This window comes from Notamacropus eugenii, chromosome 6 (assembly GCF_028372415.1).
Source record: "Notamacropus eugenii isolate mMacEug1 chromosome 6, mMacEug1.pri_v2, whole genome shotgun sequence".
NCBI lineage: Eukaryota > Metazoa > Chordata > Mammalia > Diprotodontia > Macropodidae > Notamacropus > Notamacropus eugenii.
Window position 1 is genome coordinate 57304438 of NC_092877.1, and position 27354 is coordinate 57331791.

At 37.8% G+C, this 27354-nt stretch overlaps 1 protein-coding gene across 4 annotated transcripts in view; it reads right to left on the reverse strand.

The window, feature by feature from the left end:
• SORCS2 (sortilin related VPS10 domain containing receptor 2) overlaps positions 1–27354 on the reverse strand; it is a 1292493-nt gene that overhangs the window by 219438 nt on the left and 1045701 nt on the right. For all 4 annotated transcript variants that reach the window (XM_072620161.1, XM_072620158.1, XM_072620159.1 and 1 more), the window contains exons 5-6: positions 24731–24804; positions 3177–3241 (exon numbers count right to left, since the gene is read on the reverse strand). In XM_072620161.1, coding sequence (XP_072476262.1) covers positions 3177–3241; positions 24731–24804 — 139 coding nt within the window. The remainder of the gene's footprint in view (positions 1–3176; positions 3242–24730; positions 24805–27354) is intronic.

The following is a 27354-nucleotide window of genomic DNA, read 5'->3' on the forward strand; positions in this document are numbered from 1 at the left end:
CTGGGTCTCAAAGGCTATGCACAAGCTCTGGAAAGTCCTACCAAGTTGGCAAAGGGGGAGGAAAGAAGAAAGAATGTTATGGCAATAGATTATCTGTACTCCAAGGACCAGATGAGTTAAACATTGAGAAATTCAATGCAAGAGAAAGGTTGATTTGAGAGGAGATGGCCATGTGGGGAGAAAGCAGAGGAAGGAGGAAAGAAGAAGGAAGGAAACAAGTCTTTATCAAACATAGACCCTGTGCCAGGCACTATACTAAACATTTTACAAATATATCATTTGATCCTCACAACAACCCTGGGACGTAGGTATATTACTATCCCCATTGTGCAGTCAAGAAAACTGAGGCAGGCAGAGGTTAAGTGCCATGCCTAGAGACACAGCTACTTAGCATCTGAGGCCGAATTCGAATTCATCTCTTGACTCCAGACTGAGTGCTTTATTCCCTGTGCTAGCTAGCTGCCTCTAGCAGGAGGAGATGTAGCTCATGAAGACCATCTCTTAAGTGACTGGGGGAAGCTGTGATCTGCATGGGGCAAGGCAACAGAGGAATAGGATAACCAAGATTTTAAAATTCAAGTTATTTTTTTAAAATCTCTAATTTCATCAAAGGCAGCTAGGTGACTCAGTGTACTAGGTCTGGAGTCAGGAAGACCTGAGTTCAAATTTGTTCTCAAATACTTAGTAGCTGTGTGACCCTGGGTAGGTCACTTCATCCTGTTTGCCTCCGTTTCTTCATATGTAAAATGGGTTGGAGAAGGAAATGGCAAATCACTCCAATATCTTTGCCAAGAAAACCTCATATAGGGTCACAAAGAATTGGACATGAATGAATGGCTAAACAACAACGATGAAAATTTTCCTGGAGTGAGTGTTCCCTAAAGCAATCCTTTTAAGAGATGGTCTTCATGAGTTATTCCCCCCTCCTCCTAGAGGCACCTGGCTAGCACAGAGAATACAGCACTGAACTTGGAGTTAGGAAGATCTAAGTTCATTTCTTTAATCAGACAATTATTAATTTAATAGCCCTGGTTTCAGCATTCAACCTTTCTCAACCTCAGTTTTCTTATCTCTAAAATGGGCATAATAATATGCATCCATCTAAGGAAGTTGCTGAAGATCAAATGAGAGACAACATTACAGCACTTTGCACACCTTGAAGTGCTGTCTAGTATGAATTCAATGCTGTCAGATTACCAGGTTTGTAATATAAAATGTGACTCTCCCCAGCACCAAACAAATCCCACCTCACATATAAGGAGATTTTCCTTCAAGGCGTCAAGCTACCACTAAAATTTTCTGTCTGATCATGGCCCAAGCTCAGTTTCCCTATTTTGAAATGCAGGTGACAAAAACTGCCAAGTTTTGTAGAAATGTGAGTTATGGTTTCTGTCATCATCATATCCAGGAACAGAGAAGGAGTCTCAGAGGACAACTTTCATTATAATTCTAGGTTCATGTGCCCTTATCTTGCTTTTTAATCTTTAAATGGTATGAAGGGAACTGTGCTGAATTTGGAGCAGGAAGGGTTTCTGGGAGCTCAGAACAACTGACATATGCGGATATTCGTTCTAACAGATTCTCTTCCCACACTACAGATAAACTGGCAGCTGTATGCGCAGAGCGGGAAAACCATCCAATGGTTAAGTGCCAGAACAAATTGTACTATTAATAGCTTTTTTCATTGGACCGTAGCTTCTTGACTTCAATTTATCTCTTGTTGGAAAACAAGTAAATTTTAAATTCTACCACATTTCTACATAGCCCAGTCAATTTAGATATATGGTTAGGCCAACTTCAAAGAATCTAGTGTAACATTTTCTTGCTGTGGGCAGTGGAAATGAATGTGAGCCTTTTCATAAGAAGAAGAATAATTCAGTAAAAAAAACACCATATTGGGAGTCTGAGGACCTGGGAATCAAATCCAAGCATTGTCCCTTACTGCCTGGGTGGCCTTGAGAAAATTGCTTCCTCTCTCCGGCCACCTATTTCTTCATACTTAAAATAGAGAGCTTGAGCTCAATAATATTTAAGGCCCCTTCCTGATCCAAATCCTACATTCCTATGATTTATGTGAGCTTCAGTTTCATCTATAAAATGGGAACAATTTTATCTGTACTGCCTCTCTCATAGAGTCTTTGGGGAGGTCCTATAAACTTAAGATTCTCAGCACAGGAAGGGACCTCAAAAGCCTTTGCTCTAGTCATTGATGAACTAGAGTACCCTCTGTAAGATGCACAGTCAATTACTGGTCATCATACCCTTCCTTGGAGATCGCCAGTGAAGGAGAACCCACTTCCTCCCAAGGAAGACCATTCCACTCTGCGACAGCTATAATTGTTAAGATTTGTCTTACAATCAAGGCTAAATTTTCCTCTGAAACTTCCACTTATTGCTTTTAATACTGTCCTATGGAGCCCAAAAGAACAATCTGTCAAATCAATTTCCAGGCTATCTTTCCTCAAGTATTTGTTGACCTTTATCATGTCTACCCCAAGTCCTCTTGTCTGCAGACTAAATGTTCCCAGTTGCTTTAAAAGTTCTACATATGGTATGGTACTGGTTGCTGTCTTTTGGACATGTCCAAAATGATTAATATTATTCTTAAAAGGTGGCAACTAGAATTTATCACAGTAGCTGAAATGCAGGTTGGCCAAGACAGCCTACAGCAAGGTCATCAGCTCCCTAGTCCTGGTTGCTATACTTCTCTAAACAAACCTGATATTACATGTATTAGGTTGCTTTTTTTGGGGGGGGGGGGGCTGCAATAATGTATTGTTGGTTCATATTGCTATCTTTATAAGATGAACTGCTGCCTAATTAAATTCTCCTCACACATCTTACACTTGTGAAGTTGAGTTTTGGAATCCACTTGTAAGACTTTACACTCATTCATAATAAATTTTGTCTTTTTCGTCTTGGCTTAATATTCCATCTTGTGAAGATTTTTGGATCTTGACTCTGACAAATAACCCATTAGCTAGCCCTCCCAGCTTTGAAATGAGACTTTGGAAATGCTTTGAAAACTCTCACAAGTTATATAGATGTTGACCATTTAGCTTGTGATTCTTGGAAAGCACATCATAAATCTATGAAACGTGAATTATTATTTCTACCTCTACCATTACTATGACTGTAAAAATGTGGTTTGATCACTAACTTCTCAAACAACTTACCTCCACTGAGATCCTGGATTTCCATATGAACCAAATCTGGTTCTCCATCTACTCCAGCCACAGCCCTAGGGGAAAAAATACGTATTATCAAACTATATTGAATCATATAGACCACATCTCTCCTATTGGTCACCTTCAATGAATCCTTATTTTCTCCCAAATAATGTGCAGATTCCTTAGCCTGGCATTCAAGGCTCTCCAAAATTTGGCTTCTATCTTCTCAGCTTTCTGTCTCTTCCTCCTCCTTAAGCAACCCAACCAGACAAAATGGGCATTGAAGTGTAATGCAAAAAAGATTGGATTTGTAGCCAGAGGACCCCAACTCTGTTACAATTTGTATGATCTTGGGCAAAGAACTTCTCTTCCTTTGGTTTTTGGTCTCTTCAATTTTAGATCTCCAAGATTCTTTTTAAGTCTAAATTTTACTATTCATATAACTTGAAAAATTCCTTCTCTGTCCTGCTTCTTATTCTTTTCTTTCATCATTCCCTATACCTGCAACACTCTCTCTTATGCCAGCCAGCTGAGATACTCCTGTGCTTCAAGTTCTAGACTAAATGTTACCTCCTTCATGAAGCCTTCCCTGATCCATCTCCTTTGAGGGGTATTAGAAAATCAACTGGTATTGGGAACTGAGTGAATCACAGTAACTCAGTCTTGAGGCTCAGTTCTACAGTTAGCTCAGTTTCTTTTCTTTTTTATCAAATATCTTATTTTTTTCCAATTACAGGTAAAAGCAATTTAAACATCATTTAAAAAATTGAGTTCCAAATTCTCTCCTTCCCTCCTCTCCTCCATCAATGAGAAGGCAAGCAATTTGTCAGTGGTTGTACATGTGCAGTCATACAAAACATATTTCCATATTAGTCATGTTGTAAAAGAAAACACAGACTAAAAAAATAAAACCCCAGAAAAAATGAAGTCAAAAAAGTTTGCGTCAAGCTGCATTCAGACCCCATCATTTCTTTCTATGAAGGTGGATAATATTTTTCATCATAATTCCTTCAGAATTCTTTTGGATCATTATATTGCTGAGAATAGCTAAGTCATCCACAGTTGATCATCATACAATGTTGCTGTTACCGTGCACAAAATTCTCCTGGTTCTCACTCACTTCACTTCACATCAGTTCATCTAAGTCTTTCCAGGTTTTCTGAAAGCATCCTTCCTCATCATTTCTTATAGCACAATTGTATTATAAGAAATGACAAGCAGGATGCTTTCAGAAAAAACATGGAAAGACTCGGTTCCTTTTCTATTCAGTTATGGATCTAATTTAATTTTTGTCTTGTGAAAAAACATTATTCAATTGTGGGAATTGTAAGAAAACCTTATTGTGTTTGAACCTAGCCTGGAGAGTCTGAGAAGTTGGACTACCTCTACCTGCTGCTTAGAGCTTGTTAATTAAGTACCTAAGTTATGCTGACCAGAAGCTCAGCCAGATCCAAAGACAGATACAAGGAGTTTTTTTCACAATTAAACATCTCAAGTAACCCATATGTCTTATCTGAAAACTGGCCCAATATTACTCAATCAGTTATTGTCTTCATGCTCTCTTATAAGACTCTTGCAGGGAGTAGGACACCATTTTTTTCCCTCATTTCAGGGAATTACACCTGTTCTCTCACCCCTCCAAATTTGGAAAATTCCTAATCTTTCCTTCAATTAGAAATCAGATAACTAAACTTTTTATCCTTGGTAATAATTTTCTTTTAGTTAAATGGTCTTATTTGATTGTCTTTAATGCATAAAAATCTGTCTCTCTCCATATTCAGGATTCAGTCTTAAGCTAAAAAGATCTGTTCAGGATTTGTTATTCAACTGGCATGTATTGCTTCATAAATTGATATTCTCAGAAGCTTGAACCCTTGTTTCCTCAGTCATGTGATCTTTCACCCACTTCATCTTTCACTCCCAATTGGAAATCAGACCCAGGGGGAGGAGTTTATATTCCTACAACAGGTTTGGAAATTTTACCCTCTGTATGATAGTATCCTATGGAGACTTTGTGCTTTTAAGGTAACACATACTTACCTTATCATACAGAGATTTGAATTCTTTTACATGACAAATATACACATTTATTAGGAATTGTATTAAAAAGTATCTTTCGTGTTCAATTTTAGGTAGCCTCTCTTCAAGGGCACCATCATCTTCCCAGGCTCAAGTTCCTAATCTTGGTGACAGCTTCAATTCCCTATTCACTCACCCCACATACTCAATCAGTTGCCTAACTCGTTGTTTCTATCTCTCCAACATCTCTTGCAAAAAGCCCTTCCTCTTTTCTTACTTTGCCACTGCACTGGTACAGGTCCTCATCAGCTCTCACCTGGACTCCTGCAGTAGCTTCTCAAATGATCTGCTTGCCTCTTCCCACTCTAATCCCATATCTACACAGCCACTAGAGTAGTTTTCCTAGGGTGCAGGTCTGATGATGACACCTTTTTATTCAATAAACTCTTGGGACTCCAAAGTATATTGGAGGATCAGAATTAAACTATTTCCTTTTGCTATTAAAAATCTTCACAACCTGATGTCTTTGTACCTTCCCCATTTTCTTACATGTTATCCCCCACCTTTATACTCTGCAATCTAGACAACTTGCTTTTCCATACATCCAAACCTTCATGACTCTGGAGTTTCATTCCTCTATCCATTCTGTAATACCTTCCCCCTAAATGTAAAACATTACCATTTAAGTGCTAAGTGAGTGGTACAGATAGACCTTGAGCTCCACAGGGACAAGGACTATCTTTTGATTCTATCCATATCCCTAGGCACTATTCGTGGCACTGGTCTTTAATAAATGCTTGTTGGCTTGAGAAATAGCAAGTGATCTTGGATATGGAATTACGGTATTTCAAAGCTGAAAGAGCCCTTTACAACCATCCCATCCCTTTAATTTTATAGATGAGGAATCTAAAACTCAGTAAGGTGAAATTGCTTACTCAATGTCATACTGCTCATGTGTCCAAAGAGCTCTAATTTGCAATTTTGGCACCTAGCAAAGCTTCATAAAACATGCCTGGGGAAAAATGAAATGTTGTGTCCCCTTAAATCCATTCTCTTATAAGATACATTCTGTTGGGAGTTGGAGGAGACCATTCCAAAGGAGGAAAACAAACCCTAGGACACTGTTGGGGAGTCCAATATGTGGCAGGACTGGGGAGAAGCTGATCTAGGAGACGGGGAAGAAAAAAAATAAACCATCTATAACTTCCCATTTTAACTAACTTGGTGCTAGGTTGAGATACTAAATTTAGTCTTCAGGAGTGTCGCTATCTTTCCACATTTCTGTACCTTCAGGCAAAGTCCTGTTTTCCATGTCTGGGTTTTGGCTGGGCCTCCTACCTACGTCTCCTGGCTTCAAGACCTGGTCTTCACAGAAAGAGAAGGATAACTTAACGTTGTTGCCAGACAACCACAGAGACTTTATAGTGCTTTGAATCCTCCGCACTGAGACCTCCACTTCACTCACATGTGGAAGGTGCCCCCGTAGCACTCACTGCCTGCATCCTCATTGATAGCTTAGGTGCATATTGCCTTGCCAAGTATAACTCTGTGTTGTCTTATACTACCATCTGCTTTAGTATGACTGGAAGGCTATGAGTGTTTTCTAGACCACTAAGTTACCAGTTAGATCACATAGACTCACAGGATTTGGAGAAAGAAAGCTCCTTAAAGACACAGTAGTGTACTTTCTTTATGTTAAAGAGGAGGAAAAGGAAATCTAAAGAATTTAAGGGACTTGTTAATTGTCCTCTTGCTAATAAGGATATCAGAATTCAGTTCATATAAGATGCAGTATGTTTGCCACTTCATGAGAGATCTAGATTATTATAAGCCTCTGGGTGCCAACATAACACACACACACACACACACACACACACTCATATACACATATACACACACACCCGATGACCTGAGTTTACGTCCCCTCTAACACTGATTGTGTGATGCTGAGCACGTAATTTAATCTTTCTTTTAGGCAACTCTGACTATAAACTGCAGAGAAGGAAATCTGCATTGAAAATCCCCTTTTAATGAGGAAGTCACAGGTCTTTCGTACCATGGCTATTTCCCCAAATTGGTGATGATCTACTATGGAAGCTCCTATCCTCTTTTAACAAAGAGGAAGAGTTCCCAGGTAGGGCAAAGTGTCCTACAGAACAGAGCATAGCTGGAGAGCTGGCTATGGATGAAGCTGACTTGGCTGGTGTGGTTCAGAGAAGCCAGCTTGTTTACAAGCCTAGTCCCTGGCTGCTGCCCTAAGCAGAAGTATCTTTCAAGTTCTATTTTTGGAGGTTTTTTGCATATGTCTTGTTCTGAATTCTATCAGTTTAATGAAGATCTAAAAAAAAATGCTAGGTTCTATCTTAAAAAAGGGGGAAGAGTAAAGCAAAACTGACCAATAAACCAGTCACTCTGAGGGCATCTGCAACATTTCTCATCAGGAGGTCTATGACCTTTCTAGTAAGAAGTGAGAGAGGATTTCATCATTTGTTTGCTAGGACCAAGACTGGTTACATCAATTAATTTGATTTTGGTTGCCCTTTAGGGTTGTTTTTCTTTACATTATCAAACTCATTGCTTATATTGTTTTCCTGGTTCTGCTTATTTCACTCTTTATCAGTTCATATGCAGTTGTCAGTTCTCAGAATTTTTCATATTTATCATTTCTGTGGAACAATCATATTATGTCAGATTCACATGCTAAAACTTATTCAGCCATGCTCCGATCATTGGATTCTTCCTTCCTTCCTTCCTTCCTTCCTTCCTTCCTTCCTTCCTTCCTTCCTTCCTTCCTTCCTTCCTTCCTTCCTTTGTTCCTTCCTTCCTTCCTTCCTTTGTTCCTTCCTTCCTTCCTTCCTTCCTTCCTTCCTTCCTTCCTTCCTTCCTTCCTTCCTTCCTTCCTCCCTTCCTCCCTTCCTCCCTTCCTTCCTTCCCTTCCTCCTTTCTTTCTTTCTTTCTTTCTTTCTTTCTTTCTTTCTTTCTTTCTTTCTTTCTTTCTTTCTTTCTCTCTCTCTCTCTCTCTCTCTCTCTCTTCCTTCCTTCCTTCCTTCCTTCCTTCCTTTCTTCCTTCCTTCCTTCTTTTCTGGGTACCAGATTTTATAGAAGATCTTGACAAACTAAATTAGGACTGGATAGGGGCTCAAAGTTATATCCTAGGATGACTGGTAAGAGGAACTGAGTTTACCTCTTTCTAGATAAGAGAAGACCACAAGGAATGTGTTCAGAGAACACAGGTAGCCAGAATGGGAAGGAGACTCAAAATTATCATGTGAGAATGAAGAAACTGGGAATATTTAGAGAAGCTTTAGGGAGACATAATCACTATTTACAAATATTGGAATTTTTAAAGGAAGAATGCATGGATTTTTGTTGCTTAGTTTCAGAGGATGAAACTACAAACTAGTGGAAGAAGTTGAAGCTACCTTCATTGAAGTTAATTTTGTCTCAGAGTAAGGCAAAGAATTCCCTTAGCAAATGAACATACCAATGGTGGCATGGGTTTCCTTACTGGTCATGAGCCCTTCAATTACTGGAAATATTAAAGCAAAGGTACTAGAGTCAGTTACTGGGTACATTGTAGAAGGTGTACTTTGGTCTGGGGTTAGACAAGATTACCCATGATACCCTTTTTAGTTCTAAGAGTCTACATTTCTATTACCTAAGACATCATGAACTCCCTTCTATCCCTAAGGATAGAACCAGATTGACAGCCTCTACATCCCCCATAGAACACAGCCCAAAGCTACACAAGTTGATGAATTTCCACATGAACTCATGCATGACTGGTGAGAAGTTGGGTCTTGGTTGTCATAATATTCTGGCCAGACGAAAATTTTATCCTCCAGCTAAGGCTGGGGATAGGGGCAGAGAATTTTATCCACCAGTAAGCAAAGAGAGATGCAAAGATACTTTCAAAACCCCAGGGGTGTTAATGACACAGTGCATGTGAACATGTCCACAGTGAGTCACATAACTGTGCAATGGGGTTGGCTTGGAGGTGAAAACCCTATATTACTTGAGCTGACATTTTATCTTGCTGTAATAATATCATTATAACGATAACAATCCTGCCTTGGATTTATACAGTGCTTTTCCTCCAACAAGCTCAGAAGCACAAAATGACAGAGGGAAGGTTGATGTTCAGTGCCAGGGGTTCTTATAGCAAGACTTATATGTACTCTGGGATCAATCCCTTTAGAATTGTGTATATTAATAATGGTAGAAATAGTTATAATAATAGCTCTCATTTATTTAGTGCTTGAAGGTCAAACAGCATTTTAAAAACATTGCTATACTTTGTTCTTACAACAACCTTGCAAGACACAATAAGTTGAAGGTATTATTATCCCCATTTTACAAATGAGAAAACTGAGGCTTAGGGTAGTAAAGCAATTTGCCCAAGTTCAAATCAATATTTACCATATTGATCCAAACAAATCCAAGCCCCCCAAACATGATGTGGGCTGAAACTTTGGTGAGAATACAACATTGTTGCTTGTTTTTTGTTCTTGAAGGGGACCGTGACATCAGGGAGGGTGATGTCTTGACTTGCAAGTGAATTGGATTTAAGTGAGGGAGGCTGTGCAAAGTCACCAGCCTCATTCTCTCCTCCAGAGCCATCTGGGTCCAGTGGCAAGATACGGACAAGGATGACTGGAGATGGCCTTAGATGCAATGAGAGTTGGCATTTTTAAGTTAAGGTCTTTCCCAGGTCTCAGTTCACCTGAGGTAACACCCTCTTAGTGATTAAGGTTAGGTAAGAATGAGACAAAGATGGACTCTTTTGCCTAGTTCAAAAAAACAATCTGGGAGGGGAAGACTCCCAGGATTTCTAGCCAAAACAGAAATAGCTGCTATCTTCACTCACTTTGAGCCATCAGAATTCAAACAATAACCAAATGTGTACATACACATGTAAACATAGATGCATCTTAGTTCTTATGCAAGACAGATTTCAGGAAAAAATTGGTCTATATTTGGGCAAATATCCTATCAATATCAAGAGAAAATGAAGAAGGTTCTCAATACATTAACAACCACTGTGATAAATTTTTGAGACAAATATAAGAGACACTGGATAGGGATGAATGGATTTGCAGAACTGGAGGCAATACTCATAATGATGAGAACAGAGATCCTTCAAAGCCTTTGGCTATGATACTCACTTGTGTGACCATATGTAAGTAACTTAACCCTTCTGGGCCTCAGGCATATATTTGTTTGTAAAATTGTAAATTGTGATGTGCAAAAATGGAAGAGATTAGCAACCAACCAAATCACAGGCCTTTGATGTATTAATGTAATTAAAGGGTATTAAGACTTACAAAGTGCAAAGCACTCTACTGAAACATAATAAGTGCTTAATGAATACTTGTTGATTGACTGCTGGACACTACAGAAGCTATAAATTTGACTTCATATTGGCCAAAATGATAAAAAGGGAAAGTGACAAATGTTGGTGGGTGTGCAGAAAAATTGGAACACTAAGCTGATCCAACAATTTTGGAGAGCAATCTGAAATTATGGCCAAAGAGTTATTGAACTATCTATTATCATTTGTCCCAGCAATGAAACTACTTGGTCAATTTCTGAAGGTAATTAGGGAAAAAGGAAAAGAACCTATATGTTCTAAAATGTTTATAGCAGCTCTCTTTTGGCGGCAAAGAACTGGAAATTGCAGGAATGGCCCTCAGTTGGGGAATGACTGAACAAGTTGTGGTATATAATTGTGATGGAATACTACTGTGCTATAAGAAATGATGAGCTCAATGATTTTAGAAAAAAAAACATGGAAAGAATTGCACAAAATAATAAAGAGTGAAATGAGCAGATCCAAGAGAACATTTTATACAGTAGCAGCGATACTGTTTTAAGAAGAACTTTGATCACATAAATTATTTTGACTATTATAAATACCCAAATTAACTATAAAGGACATGAAGAAAAATGCTGTCTGCAGCCAGAGAAAGAACTGATAAATAGAAGTATGTATAAAATTGTTTTACATATTATGTGTGGGCTCATATATACATACATATATATATATATTCATGCTTAATGGTAGTCATCTCTGGGATGGGGGAGGGAATTGGGAGACAGGAAGAAAAAATTTACATAATAATTTTGTTGTATATTTGAAAGGAATAGCACGTTGTGCTTAGTAGATTTGTAGTTTTATGCGCAATCATCTTTTTTATTGTACTATGTTATGAAAATGCTAGTTTCATTCCATAAATTAAAAATAAAATTTTAAAAAATGGTCCTTGTCCTTATGTAACTTTAAATTGGTTAGGGAGAATAAAACATATTTAAATAATACTACAAAACTGCTAAAGACAGGAAATGTTATATGAGATCTAAAACTGGGGCAAGGAGGACTTCTTTAGACACTTGATCTTGGCCTTGAAAGCTGGATGGAATTTTGACTAGCAAAACCTGGGGTAGGTAAAAGTCATTCTGGGTCCTTCTAGGATGAACATAAGCATAAGCATAGGAAGCACTGGGTAAGTTGAATGCAGTCCTCTTTGGTTAGACTAATAGAAGACAGAGTCCAGAATTTCATGCCAGCAATGCATGTGACCCTGAGCAAGTCACTAACTTGGCAGACTGTTTCCTCATCTGTAAAATGAAGATCATGATTCTTGTTTATAGAATCTCAAAGTCGACCTGACATGCCATAGAATTTGGAGTGATCTTTATTACAAGAAGATCTCTGATACAGTGTGCAAAAAATATAAGAGAACTGGATTCAAATCCTGGCTCTCAGACTCATTAGCTTTGTCATCATGGGCAAATCACTTTATTTCTCCGAGTTTCTTTTATTTTTTTCTGGAAAATAGATATAATACTCATTTGACCTAAGATATTTAAGATGTAAAGAGCTGCAGATCACCTTTGGCTGGGGATAGCAGGCAAGCCTTCATGGAGAAGTTAAAGAGGATTTTGGCAAAGGAATTGTGTAAGATAAGACTGAAAGGCAAGGAGAAGAGAGATTGAAAGACAAACTGATGACTTTGGACTTTGTATGAAGGACAGTGGGGAGTCAAGAAGCGGAAAGATCAAGTTGTACATCCCAATGTAGAGCCCGGGTGAATGATAATAGGGCCAGAGATACCTTCTGAAGTCAAGTTCAGTGCCTTTGCTACAACAATATCAGCCTACCATTCGGTAAGACAAGGCAGCATCTTCTGACACATTCTGCTTCAAGTGAGAGGCTGCCAGGCCCTCAGGAAATCCTTTTTAAGACCATTCCAGAGGTATAGTATAACTACTAAGTTAGCTCCCTGTATCTAGGTCTTCCAGGAGCTTTTCGCCCAAGCATTTTTCTGTAGCAACAGCCCTGGCTCACTTCATCAACATCAACGAACTATTCTGAGCGAGAATTAGCAAGCAGCCCCATCACAATTTCATCTCATGGAGAAGAAATGATATACAGTGGGAGGAGGGTCAAAAATCCCCTGCAGTTAATTTACATTTCAAAATATGGAAGAGAAACATCAATCATTTTGACCTATAGGCAAATAGCTTCAAATTTCAAGGTGAAATTTATTCTTTGGGAAACTCCAAGCAGGGTATCTGCAAACCTAGTTCACCAGTCATTCAGATCTCATGCTGAGATATCCCTCCCTTCCCAAAACCTCTAATGAATGCTTCTGGGCACTCTAGTTTGAAAGAATCTTTCACTTCCTTAACAATAACAACGAAAAGAACCTAGCTCCCAATGAGGGAGACTGGACTTTAGATCACAGAAGTGAAGAATAGTAGCAATGGTCTCATTGAATATTGAAACTGGAAGAGAGCAGAAAGTATTTAACATAAAACACAGGTAGCTAGAGGTGATGAAACCCTCACCACAAAATAGCATTTTAGAGCTGACAACGACATTCAAGATCAGTTAGTTCAACATCCTTATTATATACTTGAGGAGATTTGGGTCGAAGGAAAGTAAATGACTTATCCAAGTTTACATGGTTAATAGACAGATAATGAGACATATAGGGTAAAGAATACGTGTTTATCCTTCGTTGCTGAAGAAGACCATGCCATCAGAGAAATGATGACATGACTTGCACTTGTCTTTGTTTTGAGTGAGGGAGGGCTGTTCAGGTCACCAGACTCACTTCTCCTCCAGAGCCATCTGAATCCAGTGACCTGATATTCATCAGGATGACTGGAGATGACCCAGGAAGAGGCAACTGGGGTTAAGTGACTTGCCCAAGGTCACACAGCTAGTGAGTGTCAAGTGTCTGAAGTGAGATTTGAACTCAGGTCTTCTTGACTCTTACACTGGTGCTCTATCCACTGTACCACCTAGCTGCCCCTAGGGTAAAGAATAACATTTTAATAGTTAATCAAGGGAAAAGTACATTAAAATAAGTGAGGAACAACCTTAGAAAGTTAGATTTATAAAGACATAATCCTCCATTTCACATTAACTCATAATGCTTTCCATCAAACTCTCTGAGCATCAGTTTCCTAATTTGTAAAATGGGTATAGCATTTTTGCATTGTATACTTCACAAAATTATTTTGAGAGGGGAAAAACTTTGAAGTGTTATATAAATGTGAGTTATTAGTAATAGTTCCACATCTATAAATAAACAAAATGAAGGGAAACTACTCCAGGACCACAGAGACAAGAATCTTTCATCATAGCTCATTGTACCTAGATTATGGATTATTATTATTAATTAAGGATTAAACATTAAGGTTTATGCAGCATTTTCCTTGGTAAAATAGAAAAGGCAACAAATATCATTAGCTCTTTTTTTACTCAACAGGAAACTGAGGTATAGGGCGGTTGTGACTTGAATATTTTTGCCCATCTATTGAGGTAAGAATTTGGATTCATGTTTTTGTCTACTAACTGGTAACCTAGTAGTATTTCTCCACCACTGTGCAGAAAACCTCTTGACTAAGAATTAGCTTTTCTACGTCTTCTAGAGCCAAGTCAGTTTTAGCCAAGGTGAAGTTGTTTATCATTCTTCAGTAGAAAAGGCTCTTAGGGCAGATAACACGTGATAACTGAAGTCACTGAGGCCAAAGCTATGTTCTAAATTAGCCACCACCCTCAAAAGAGTTAGACATAAGGGGAATCTTCTGATGAGGATGAGCTGATCTGCTGCTTCTGGCCCTAAATGAGGAATCAGTTAGGGGTTTTTGTATGTGCAGGTTTTGAAGCAGAAGAGTATATTACAATGAAAGTAATACTTGGGGGTTAGTAGTAAGACCTGGGTTCTAGAGGCAGCGTCTTATGGGAAAAAGACATTGTTCTTGGAGTCAGAAGGCAAGGTTTTATATTCTAAATGCATGAGTTTTGTGATTCTGGGAAAATGTTGTAACATCTCTGACCCCCCACTTTTCCACCTATAAAAGAAGGATAATAATACACTCCCTGCTACAAAGGAAGACCATGTAGAAGGCTGTATATCAAAGAAAATGAGGCCCTTGGTAACTGTATCTTTCAGGGGTGAGAAGTATCTGGGGGTTGTTCACGGATGGTCAGGTTGCCAGGGGGTATTAGTCAGTGTCCTCAGATTTGTCTGGATGGACTTGTGTCTGAGAATATGGCTCCAAAGTCCCTCTATCTCTAATGGCAAACAAGAATGCCTCAGGATGAAGCAGTTCCCTCTTCCCCATAATGCAATCACTTAGTGTTAAGCTTATCAAAACTTTAATGAGTTCGAGCTTCGGACAGAAAATTGATTTTCAGTAATTTGCAGTGTCAGTTCAAGGACAAAGTTCTCCTTGGAAATGCAGTCAAAAATGGTTTTATTTATTGCTTACAACACTGATGCCACAGCAAAACTACCACTACTGTCATTCTGGACCGGGGGAGATTTTCTATTTCTTAACACTATATTGCCAAACAGTCTAGTCTGATTAGCTTTAAAGGATAATGGCTCCTGGCAATTTTAGATACTTGGGGAAAAAATAATTTGATTTACTCAAGATAATAATACGTTTGAGTTATCACCAATTTCCTGATCAGCATCTGGGAGCTGTTTTTTTTTCTGGCTGGAAGTCTATTCCATAAGCCATTCTCCTCTGATATAAAAAATTGCAATGTTCGCTGCTCCAGTCTGTTGCTTTCAGTTGAATTCACCGTAGTGTAACACAGGGAATTCAGTGACACCAAACCTGTGAAAAAATATCTCAGTTTTTCTTCATCTCTCTTACTCACCCCCCATATCCCAAAGCACAACATCTCTGACTTTCTAACCCCCCTTCCCCATTCACTTGGCACTTGGACATCTCAAATCTCAGGACAGTTGACATTAATGACTAGGCCCTGTGATTGATAACCCACATGGGCTTTCAAGTAAGGCTCCAGTGTTCCTCAGCCCTGGCTTCCCATCCGCAACAATAAAGCTGTCATTTTTCCATTGAAACAAAGACACATGGCGGGGGGGTGCATATCAAGGAAAATGGAAAACAAAAATATTATTTCCGAGGCAGAGAAAGTCATCCTTCTAGGCTTTGAAGGAAATAGGTAAAGAAACTACTATTTTTTTGGTTATGATTAGTATAGAAATCTACATGAGATGGAGAAGAGAAGAAATGAGGCACATGTGCTATGAAATATTTTCCCTTGCAGAAATCGGATTTCAGAGCTGCCCAGCAAACACAGAAATGTTTTAAAGCAGGAATGATTTGAAATGTGCACCAAGACACAGACACAGTAGGGTATATCGAATCCACATCCATTCCTGAAAGTACGTTATATATGAAGTCTAGATATTTGTGTGCATATGTATATGAATGGAAAGATGAGAAGGAAGGAAAGACAACAGGAAAGAGTGGCAGTGACAGAGAAACAGAGAAAGATAACTCTTGTTCAAGCTTTTATGTTGCTGTGTATGCTAGAAGGCTCTTATTTCACAAGAAACCCGAGAGGTAAGAAGTACTGGGATTATTATGCTTATTTTGAAGTGACAGAAACTGAAAAAACAGACAGAAAGGGATAGAAAAAGAGGGACTAGATGGAGGAGAGAGGGAAGGCAAAGGAGGAAGGAGGAAAGTGAGAGAGAAAGGGAAATGAAGAGGGAGAAAGGAGGAGGTATTGGAATTCTTTTTTTCCTGTGTAGAGATTTTTTGTTTTTGCATTTTTTAGTTTGCTGGGGAATCCACGATAAAAACAGGAGGCTTCCGCTTTATCCTAAAGATAGCCCTTCAGAAAGGCAAGGTGCTTATGAAATACTCATTGATGTGATTTGATTAATAACTTCTAAATGAAAGCAACAACCACAATAAAGTCCCCACAGGGAACATCAACCACACAAGTGCCTCTTTTTTTTTGCCTGGGGCCTAGTTGAATGTTTGTAAGTTCAGGACAGGCTGACATGGGAACTTTAATGAATTCCTTCCTTCTCCCCCTCCTTCAGTCTACAGACAGAAGATACCCAAAGGGAGAAAGGCAAAGTCTAGAAAATGAGGTTTCTCCATTCTCCTCTGTGTGTGTGTGTATCTGTGTGCGTGTGTATGTGCGTGTGTACACATGCAACTCCAACAATTGTTTTTTTCTTATTTTGTCCCTAAACATCAAGTGAAGAAGCCTTGGCTAGGCTTTAGATTCACAGTGAAACCAGAAAAAAAGAACTCGTGATAGTTCAGATAGACTTTCATTTTCCAGTTAGGAATACTAAGGGTTGCTTCCCTGCTATTCTCCCCCTTGCCTCCCAAAGAGAATTCTAAGGTTCTCAGTGATGCAAGCTCAGTGCGACACTCTGATAGTACAAAGCCAGAGGAGATAGATGAGCCTAGGATCCTTAGACTCTCCAAGCTGCAAGTGTTTTCAGAAGTCATCTATGCGTCAACTCCTACCATAAACAGGAATCTCTTCCGTAGAAATCTCAACAACTGATCAGATTAAATTTTATTCCATTGTTGGCCAGCTCAATGACAAAGTTGTCCATTTCATGGAGCTAAAATCTCCTATTTTTGTTCTTACAATTTTCACCCCTTATTCCTATTTCTACTTTTCAGGGCCAAAAAGAAGTCTTTCCCATTGTGAAAAACAGCACTCATAAAAGGGCTTTTTGACTTTCTTTTGTATCATGGACCTGTTTGTTTTGTCAATAGGGACCCATTCTTGGAATAATCCTTTCAAGCGAATAATCTAAAATACATGGGATTATAAAGTAAATGATTTATGTTGAAATATAGTTATCAAAATACAGTTTGAAAAGATTCATGATTCCATTTTAAGAACCCCTGCTTTAGATCATTAGATAATTGAGGATAACAGTCATGTTCCCATTAAATCTTTTCAGTAGTCAAACGAAGGAGTATAATAGGGAGCAAAAGAAGTGTTAAGTGCCTACGATCTGCCAGGCAATGTGCTAAGCATTTAATAAATATTATCTCATTTGATCCTCACAAAAACTGTAGGAAGGAAGTGCTATTTATTTCCTTATTTTATAGTTGAGAAAACTGAGTCAGACAGAGGTTAAGGGACTTGCCCAGGGTCACACAGCTGGTAAGTGTCTGAGACAGGATTTGAAGATTAATGAACGAGATGTTCTAAATTACTAATAATAAGAAAAATGGGAGTCAAAATAACCTTGGAGTTTCTCTTTATACCCAGTAAATTGGAAACAATGATGAAAGACAGAAAGATAGGTATATGAGTGAGGTTGGAATAAATCACCTCTACCCATCAAAGATGTATAACTAATAAGATGATATGTTCTGATACCTTAAAATATCTACTGAATCAGCCAAACAAAGAGCACTGAACTCAATGGAACCAACCTAGTTAAATAATGTGAAAAGGAATAGAATGCTTCCAGCCACTGGATGAGATAAAATGCCATGATGTAAGGAGTGTGTTGGATTTCTTGAAGACACTCAGTCTAGGGTTTTGCTAAAAGGGGAAGTCAGTTCAGTCTCTAGCATTCAATTGTCAGGTCAGCATTTCCAGTCCAAAAGAGGGAATTTTGGGGGGAGAGAGAAGGAAGAGAGGAGCCTACTATTCCTTGTCTATCCTCCACACCATTAACCAGAGGGAAATCTTTCAAGCTTTCAAAGGTCCAGGAGATTTGAACGTTCCATTTTTATCCTAGCAATGTCCCTGGGACAGCAGTGGTTTTCATAGAGAGCAAAGGACAAATTAGTCGTAGTGAGGAAATAAAGCTTTAGGACTGTACAAGCTGCCCAACAGAAAGCTATGCAATATCTGTAATGAACTTCATGAGGGTTCCCCCAAAAGGAGGGGAAAAATCATTCCACCAAAGGACTTTCAGGAACTATGGGCTTCCTTGTTACATGAAGATCTGGTTTAGATCTCATTTTCCCTTGGATTCCCATATGTACTTGTTGGAGTGTATGTCCCAGAATTTTGAGGAAATGTTTTATGCCAAATATTTTTATATGGCAAATATATACATACGCACATATATGTATATATACATATATGTATACACATACATGTATGTGTATGTATGTATATATAAACACATACATATACACTTACATACACACACACACACACACACATATATATATATATATATATATATATATATATATATATATATATATATATATATATATATGGAGAGAGAGAGAGAGAGAGAGGGCTAAGTCAGGCTGCTTACTGATATCAATAAATAATCATTGGGATTAAGTACACTGTGTGTATAATCTTAAATAACCATCCCTCAGCCATTAGACCCCTGAGGTAAAAAGCAGCCATCTCTTCTTTGGGGACTTGTCTTGCCAGTATGAGTGTGATTTGGAAGAGTCACTCCAGAGCAGGGGTAGGGAAACTGAAGCCTGGAGGTTACCTGTGGCCTTCTAGGTCCTTGGGACTGAGTTCAAGCTTTACAGAACAAATCCTTAAAGGGATTTGTTCTGTGAAGTCTGAATTCAGTCAAAGGGCCATACTTGAGGACCTAAAGGGCCTCAAGGCAGCAGGTTCCTTACGTTGCTCTAGAGCATGTAGAAATATTTCCATGAACAGATACAAAGTGTAGTGATCAGAGGCCAGAAAACAATGTACTCAGTGACCACAATAATGCTATTAGAAAGGACACCATCCAACCATCAAGACTGAATGTTGTAAAATTAGAGAGTGAGGTTGATTCATAAGACAATGTATGAAAAGTGAACTCCGCCAAAACCTTTGCAAAGGCATATCTATCAATATGGAGCTTTGCTATAAAATTTTTCAAAATGTTGATCAATATTGCTAAATTTTTAAAATCTCTTTTTTTCCCCTCTGTACCTCTCTGGAACAGAAGCAGAAAGGCAGGAAGAGGGATACATACAGAAGTCTAGGCAATGTAAAAATAAATGTTATCAATAAAATATCTTTTTTACAACATCCCTCTTCTCTAGGCTAATGATCTCGACACCTCATGGTAGCTTCTTGTCCACAATATAATTTCAAATCCTAGTTGTCTCATGGAATCATGAAGTCCAAAAGGAAGTCAGTTTACCTCCTTTGCCTTCTTTCTTTCAAAGAATACCCTCTAGAATGTCCTTAATAAGTTGTCTTTAGCTATTACTTGAAGGCTTGTAGAAATGATGCGGGTTTCTACCTGGGCAGGGGAACATTTTAGGTTGTCAGATATAGTTCTACTACGAGTAGTAGAACATACTAATTCTAGAGGGTTAAATTTGGAAATGAATACAATGTAAAAGCCAAATTCAACCATAAAAATAATTTAAAATAAATAAATATTTAAAATAAAAAAACAATACTTTAAAATATTTCATGCCATTTCTAATAAAGCATTTAGTTTTTTCAAAAAGAATTTGAAAGTTAAAAAAAAACAGCAAGAACACAGTGGCCACAAGCTGAACATAATAGTTCAGATGTGGTCTGTCCCAGGGGACAACAGTTCCATCATATATCACCTTTTTCATTTTGGAGACTATTTTTCTATTTTCTATTTTTATTGGAAAAGTTTTAGACTCACTCTTTTTGGATTCACTTGGTCATTCCAGTTTAATATTTGACTCTGAAACATGGAAAATGTACACGGAGAATATGAGATTTACCCAAAGCCTCCACTAAATCCGAAGCCTTGAGGTAATCACTCACATAATTTCGTATCAAAGCCCTTGTCCTTATTCTTGGGACTTTCAAAACATTCAAACTTTCCCCTAATCCCTTGGGGATGCTTAGATCAGAGGTCATTGACCCCTGATCCTTGGGAGCTAATCAACCCAATGCTGAAAAGCCTGAGAGTCATGCTGCTCATGCCTGGGGGTGACAGTGCAGTGGAGTGGGAAGGATGTTTGCCTTCCTTCTGCTAGACCCCTGCCTTTCTGGTACATGCTGAGGAAATTTTAGACCTCTGACAGAAACAAAGCAATATTTGCTCCTTGGACACATAAAATCTTATTTTCCTCATAGCCATAAAAGATTTAAGGACAGTAAGAAGAACTAAAATCAAAAGAATGGTGAAAGAAGTGAAAAAATAGGAAAGATGTATGATGCTAATGGGGATGATATCAACTATTATCATTTGATGTAGAGAGCACCATTATGCAATTAACGATCAGTCCGCATTTGTTAAGCACTTCCCACGTGTGAAGTTCTGTGCTAAGCATTGGCAATATTAATTAGAAGCAAAAAAAGTCCCTTTCCTTAAGGATTTTACATTCTAAAGTGTTACTCTAGAGGGGAAGACTCTAGTAACTTGGGTGAGGGAGAGAGGGGTACCTTCTGCCTCCTGCAGAAGGTGCTAGAGCTAAATCTTAAAGGAAGCCAGGGATTCTAAGAGGAAGAGATAGGAAGCATAGCCTTCCAAGTACAAATATTCAACACTTCACATGATCCATGCTTTTATCAGTGAGGGTATTCAGAGAACAAGTCTTCCATTCTTTGAGTGCTCAGACAAATTTGACTGGTCCCTGGATCAAAGATGCCTAATCAATTACTGATGACATATTCGAAGCCTTTTCAGCTTGGTAGAACTGCCAGATTTTGTGATTATTGGGTACAAAAGTAGAGAACCCAGGGTCAAAATCACATCACAAGGAAGCAAAGGAGGAATATTCTACTGGATTTAATATATAGTCTAATTTCCATTTTAAAAAAATAACTCAATACATATACATGTATATATATATATATACATATGTGTGTATATACACATGTGTATATACATAAGCGTATATATGTTATAAAGGTGGTTGATGTTTACGTAAAAATTTGTGGTTAATGAAGTATTTTATTTACAATCAGCTTGTGAAGTAGGCCCTGCAAGATCTTTTTTGTACCCATTCCAAAAATGAGAAAATAGATTTCAGTTCTGCTATTGCCACACATTAGCTGTATAATCATGATGCAGGTTTTTTTAACTTCTTAATACCCAAGGGGCTTTTTGAAAACTATATGGTACATGGAAATTGATATGTTGCTTCTTTGGAGGGCCTTTCTGGAACAGGAATCCTCTGTGCTATAGAAATCTGTTTGGAACTAAGAAAAACCAAACCATATAAATAAAAAATGTGATATGGTTAAGAGGAGATAACATTTCATTGGAAAATGAGCCACAGATATTGGTTCTGCCATGGTTTGTTCCATCCTTTCTCTAGACCTCCATTTCCTCATCTGCAAAAGGAGATGGCTAGATTAGATGATTACTCAGGTTCCTTAAAGGCTTAACATTCTATATATTTGAGTGTTTTTACTTTATGCAAAAGCTAGATAAGAAAATGATGTAGAGACTGTGTATCGGGAAGAAAGCATCAGACATCGCATGATAATTACTTACTTGCATTGATAATAGCTCCCAAAAGATTAAATGTATTGGGAAGTAGAGTGATAGAATCAAGCATGTTGAAAAATATGCTCAATTAAAAGTCTCTTCTAAGTTTGCCAAAGTTCAGTTCATGCTCAATTTTGTACGAACTCCCTGGGAAAAGCTCCTAACTGGTGCACCTAATAGACAACTATGAAATCTGTTTTTATGTTTCACAAGGGCAATTTGTTCAGGGAGAATTCACAATTTCAGCCCCTCTTCTCTTTCCTGAACACCTCTCATCAGATTAGGCCTGAAATTCTGTAGGTTACCCCTTCGTTCCTTTAGCTGGTAGCTCTTATTCAGAGATAAACTCAACAATATTTATTAAGGGCACTGGTCTAGGTCTTAGAAATGCAAAGACCCAGAATGGAAATACCCAGCAGAAGGTTACACCTTACTGATTCCTGATACGATGTGGGTTTCTACCTGGGCAGGGGAACATTTTAGGTTGTCAGATATAGGATTATCTATTTAAAGCAAGAAGAGTCTTCAGAAGTCTGCCTATAGTCCAAGCCTCTCATTTTATAGATGAGGCAACTAAAGCCTAGAGAGGACAAATGATTTTCCCAGTGTCTCATAAGTAGTCGAGATCAGAGATGAGTTTCAGAAACCCACAGTTTTCTGAAGAGAAGTCCAGAATTCTTTTTTTTATACTGGTTATAAGAATTACAGATGTAAGGAAACTTAGCCACAGTCTTCTCTAACCTCATTAGCTTGCAAAGGAGGAAAACTGAGGTGCAAAAACTCTAAGTAATTTCTTTAATGAGCTGTGAGCCATCACCTGTTAGAGCATTGGGATAAAGGGCTGATCCTGTTCCACTCTTGGAACACTAGATACTATAGTGTCTCATTATAGAACCATAGCATATTAGAACTGGAAGGAATCTTCTTTATTTTACTGAGGTAGATGGAGACCTAGAGAGGTCAGGACTTTCCTAAAATTACTCAGTATATGGTAGGAAGGGAAACGCAACTAGATCATTCAAAGTTCTTTTCATGATGCCATACAGTCTCTTGTTGGCACCTTAGTATGGAGCACATTACTATAGCCTTTCTTGCCAGTGATCATGGAAGGTCCTTGGGACAGTAGGGGCATGCTAAAGTGATGATGACATCAAGAATAAGAAAAAGCATTTATATGGCACTTTAAAGTTCACAAAGCACTTTACAAATATTCTTATTTGATCCTCATATCAATCATGACAGGTAGATGTTATTATTATCTCCAATTCACAGAGGAGCAAATTGAGGCAGAGATTAGGTGACTAGCTCAGAATCAGACAGCTAGTAAGTAGGTGTCTGAGGTCATATTTGAACTCAAGTCTTCTGATTCCAATTTCAGTGCTTTAAATGGGGCCATCTCCAGTTGTCCTGATCTATATCTGGCCACTGGACCCAGAGGGCTCCAAAGGAGAAAATGAGGTTAGTGACTTTGCACAGTCTTCCTTCACTTAAAACCATTTCACTGAGTATGCGCATTATCTTTCTGACATCATGGTCTTCTTTGAGAATGAAGGAGAAACCACCCCTGTGAGTGCTTTATCCTCTCTCCTTTTGAAAGGCAATGAGCTACAAAGTCGAAATAACTGGACTGTGAATCAAAAGATAAAGTTTCTAATCCTGGCTCTGCTGCTGATTTTCTGCATGACCTTGGGCAGGGAATATCATATCTCTTGGACTTCTCGGTAAAGTAAGGAAATTGGTCTAGAAAATATCCATGTTCCTTTCTAGCTCTGAAATTCTGTGAGTATAAGCAAGGATGAAATGGGAATTTGAGATGTGCTGTAATGGTTTGACCAACAGTTCCTAAGCTTTGTTCTAGAAAGGATTCTCCAAAATGTCCCATGTGATAAACTCGTTCAATTTAATCTAGCCAGAGAGTAAAATTACCAATAGGATGGTATGAACACACCGACAGAAGCTGATACTCAATGTTATCTCACCAGGAAAGTTCTCAATTTCTTCTATGCCAAGTCTATTTAGCCTGCTTATTGGTGCCTGAGATCCCACCACTGAAGTTTTGTTCTTCAGACTGATTCCAGTTAAAATTCAAATCCCCCTTAGAATTTAAAATTGTAACTGTTATCACTGATTGACACTAAGAGTGGTAATAAATGGATCAGATACTTTGTTAAAAGAAGACTTTAATCAGGGAGAGGAAAGAGAGAGAGCAAACAATGGGGAAGGAGGGAATCAAGGAGGTAAAACAATTGAATTGTATGGGTACAAAGGGCAGTATTTTTTTTTTTTTGCCAGAATCTCTCAGGAGAGTATCAGCATCTGTAACAGTGATGGTTCCTTTAGGCAGCATATAAAAAAGGAGAATCCAGACCTTTGGTCTGATATTCCCTAAACATGTCCTTGTACTATGTTATAGAGCTGAATCTGTTGACAGGAGAAAGCAGGATAGAGGGTTCTTTTTGTGACAGACCAGAATAGTTCCAAGGGTCTGCTATTATTGGTGGATTTTTCCATGTGCTTTATTTATCTTCCCTTGTAATGTATGTGTACATGGAAAGTTCATGAATTGGGCCACTCAGCAATCTGCCTGAGATCTTGGACACAGAGAACAAAGGACTATGCACTGATGACTCAGAGTCATGAGGTAGGTGACAATTTTAACCTTTACCAAACTTTCCAAAACATCTCTTATTCTCTTGGATGGCCTGTTGACACTCAGCATTCTCAGGACCCTTAATGGGGAAATGGGACATGATGAAGAAAAAACATCAATGACTTCATGTTTGAATTTCAGGTTTGTATTAAAAAAATAATTCTCACCAGAAAACATGGTCTTTGGTCACTCGCTCCCGAAGAAGGGTCCATTTCTTTCCCAAGTCAGTTGATAAGTAGACCTTGAAGAAGAGAAAAAAGAGGTTGGGATAAAGAAGGAAGAATATAAAAGTCTTACAATTCATATAATTAAAAGACCATTGAATTGTATTTTTTTTAGTATTTACTATTTACCTCTAAGATTGAATATATTTCCATTTAAATACATGGGGAACATCTTTTTTGGGAGAGCACTCTCTGGAGGAAGAAACCTTTATATCTCATCTGTGCTACATATAGTGTACAATAAAACACCAATTAACTAGAAGACACAAACTTAGAATTCTTAACTGCGACTCTTTCATTTCCATTGGAAGTGGAGGAGAGAGAGTCCGAAAGCTGCTGTTTATAGAAAGAGATAAAATCTGTTGATGTCAGAAGTTCACTTAAAAGCAACATCAGAAGCTTAGCTGAGAGTCAAGTCCCATACAATTTCTTCTCCAAGAATCAAATAATTTCTGAGCTAGAAGAAAATTTGGGATATGGAAAAGATATTAGAACATTAAATGTTAAAGATAATATTACATGATCATAGAATCTTAGAGTTGGAACAAACTTCAGAGGCCTTTATCTAGCCAAGAATCTCTCTGATATACCAGATAGATTTACCCTTTACTCTATGATCTCAAGTGAGGGAATAGTCAAAGACTTTCCAAAGTAACCATTTTCAGTTTTGTATATTTCTATTTGTCGAGAAGCTTTTCATACTTCACATCTAATAATGCATCACAATGACTTCTGCCTATAATTTCTAGTTCTGATCTTTTAGATAGTTAAGAGTTAAGTATAATCCCTTTCCCACAAGATGGAACTTTAAATATCTGATTAAAGAACGCTATCACATCACCATCCCCTGACTCAAGACTTCTCTTCTTCAAGACAGATATCCCTACTTTCTTCAACTGATTGTCATAAGGCACAATCAGTAGCATCCTGGATGCTCTTAAAAACTCATCGTTGTGCTTCCTAAAATGTGGCTCACACATAAATAAACCAATATGACAGAAGACAGTAAGAACATCACCTCTTTTTAAAAGGGCAGTGTACTTTTCAATGAACTGAAAGAACACTACCAAGTCACTCAAGTTGAGATCCTTTGATCTTCTTGAATATATTCACATTCCTCTGTCTAATTTCTCATGGATAAGGAATAATCTTGTGATAGACAAGTTTTCTTTCCTTCATCCTTGAAGGTCTTTCTCTTAGTACTTGTAAACTTCATTATTTGTCATTGAAATTGTTAAATCTGATCACCACATGTCTTCAGGTTTATGTATGATGCAGAGACAATGATCTGTCGATTCTCGTTAGCAGATTTGTAGTCTGTATTTAGAAATTCAGATTAATTTCCACATATTACTTCTTGCATTGTAATGCTCAGGTTAAGAAATCATTTCCACTTTTTTTCTGGGAGACTTTAGTTTTTTAAGTTATCTTTCTTAAGTTATTTTAAGGTCAATCACTCTGTTTTATGTAGAATTCTTGTTATTTTTTTTACATTGTTCTCTTTTGTTCCTTGCTTGACAAAATTTTCTCTATTTCAGTACTTTTATTCCAAATTTATTCATCTCTGATGTACTTCTTTAGAGAAGTTTAGTTTTTAATCTGAGTTGATTTTTTAAAATATTTGTGTTGAGTTCTAAGTTCTGATACATATTTATTCTTATTTATTTATTTGTGAATTTCATTTCTTTTTTGAATTATTCTGGAGTTCTTGTTATTCTATCTCCTCTGAGTAGTCCACAGGATTTTGTTTTTCATCAGGCACTTATTCACTTGTCTGCATGTTAAGAAAATGTTATATTTTCTTTGAGATTTTATTCATCATCTTTCCAGTTGTAGGATCCCCTCTGTTGATTTATCTGCTTTCTACTAAGTTTTTTTTTGTCTTTTTCTCTTTATATTTTGGATGCCCCAATCTCTTTTTATATTCCTCTATCTCTATCTCCCACCTCCTTCTCTTCCTTTCCCAGGGAAGAAAAAAATTAATCAAAACCACTGTGACAAATATGCATAGTCCATCAAAAAAATTCCTACTTTGACCAGGCTCAAAAATAGACTCATGTCTCATTCTACACATTCAATTCATCACCTATTTGTCAGAAGGTGGGTAATGTTTTTCTTGAATAGTACTCCAGAGGCATGGTTAGTCATTGTGTTTATCAGAGTTCTTAAATCCTTCAAAGTTATTTGATTTTATAATTTTTTTGGCATAAATTGTTCTCCTGGTTCTGCTCACTTTACATTGATTTGTCTAAGTTTGACCCCAAAATATCACTACTGGGCCTATCTCTTAAAGGGATCAAAGAGAGAGAAAAAATGTCCCATATGGATATAAAAATTCACAGCAGCTCTTTTAGTGGTGACAAAGAGTTGAAAACTTAAAGGATGTTTGAGAAATGAGAAATGGCTGAACAAAGTATGCTATATGAATGTAATGAACATATTGTGCCATAAAAATGATCAAATGGATGGTTTTCCTTCTAATTTCATTTGCATTGATTTTGTTTGTGCAACATTCTTTTAATTTTATGTAATAAAAATTGTGCTTTTTACCTTTTGTGATACTCTCT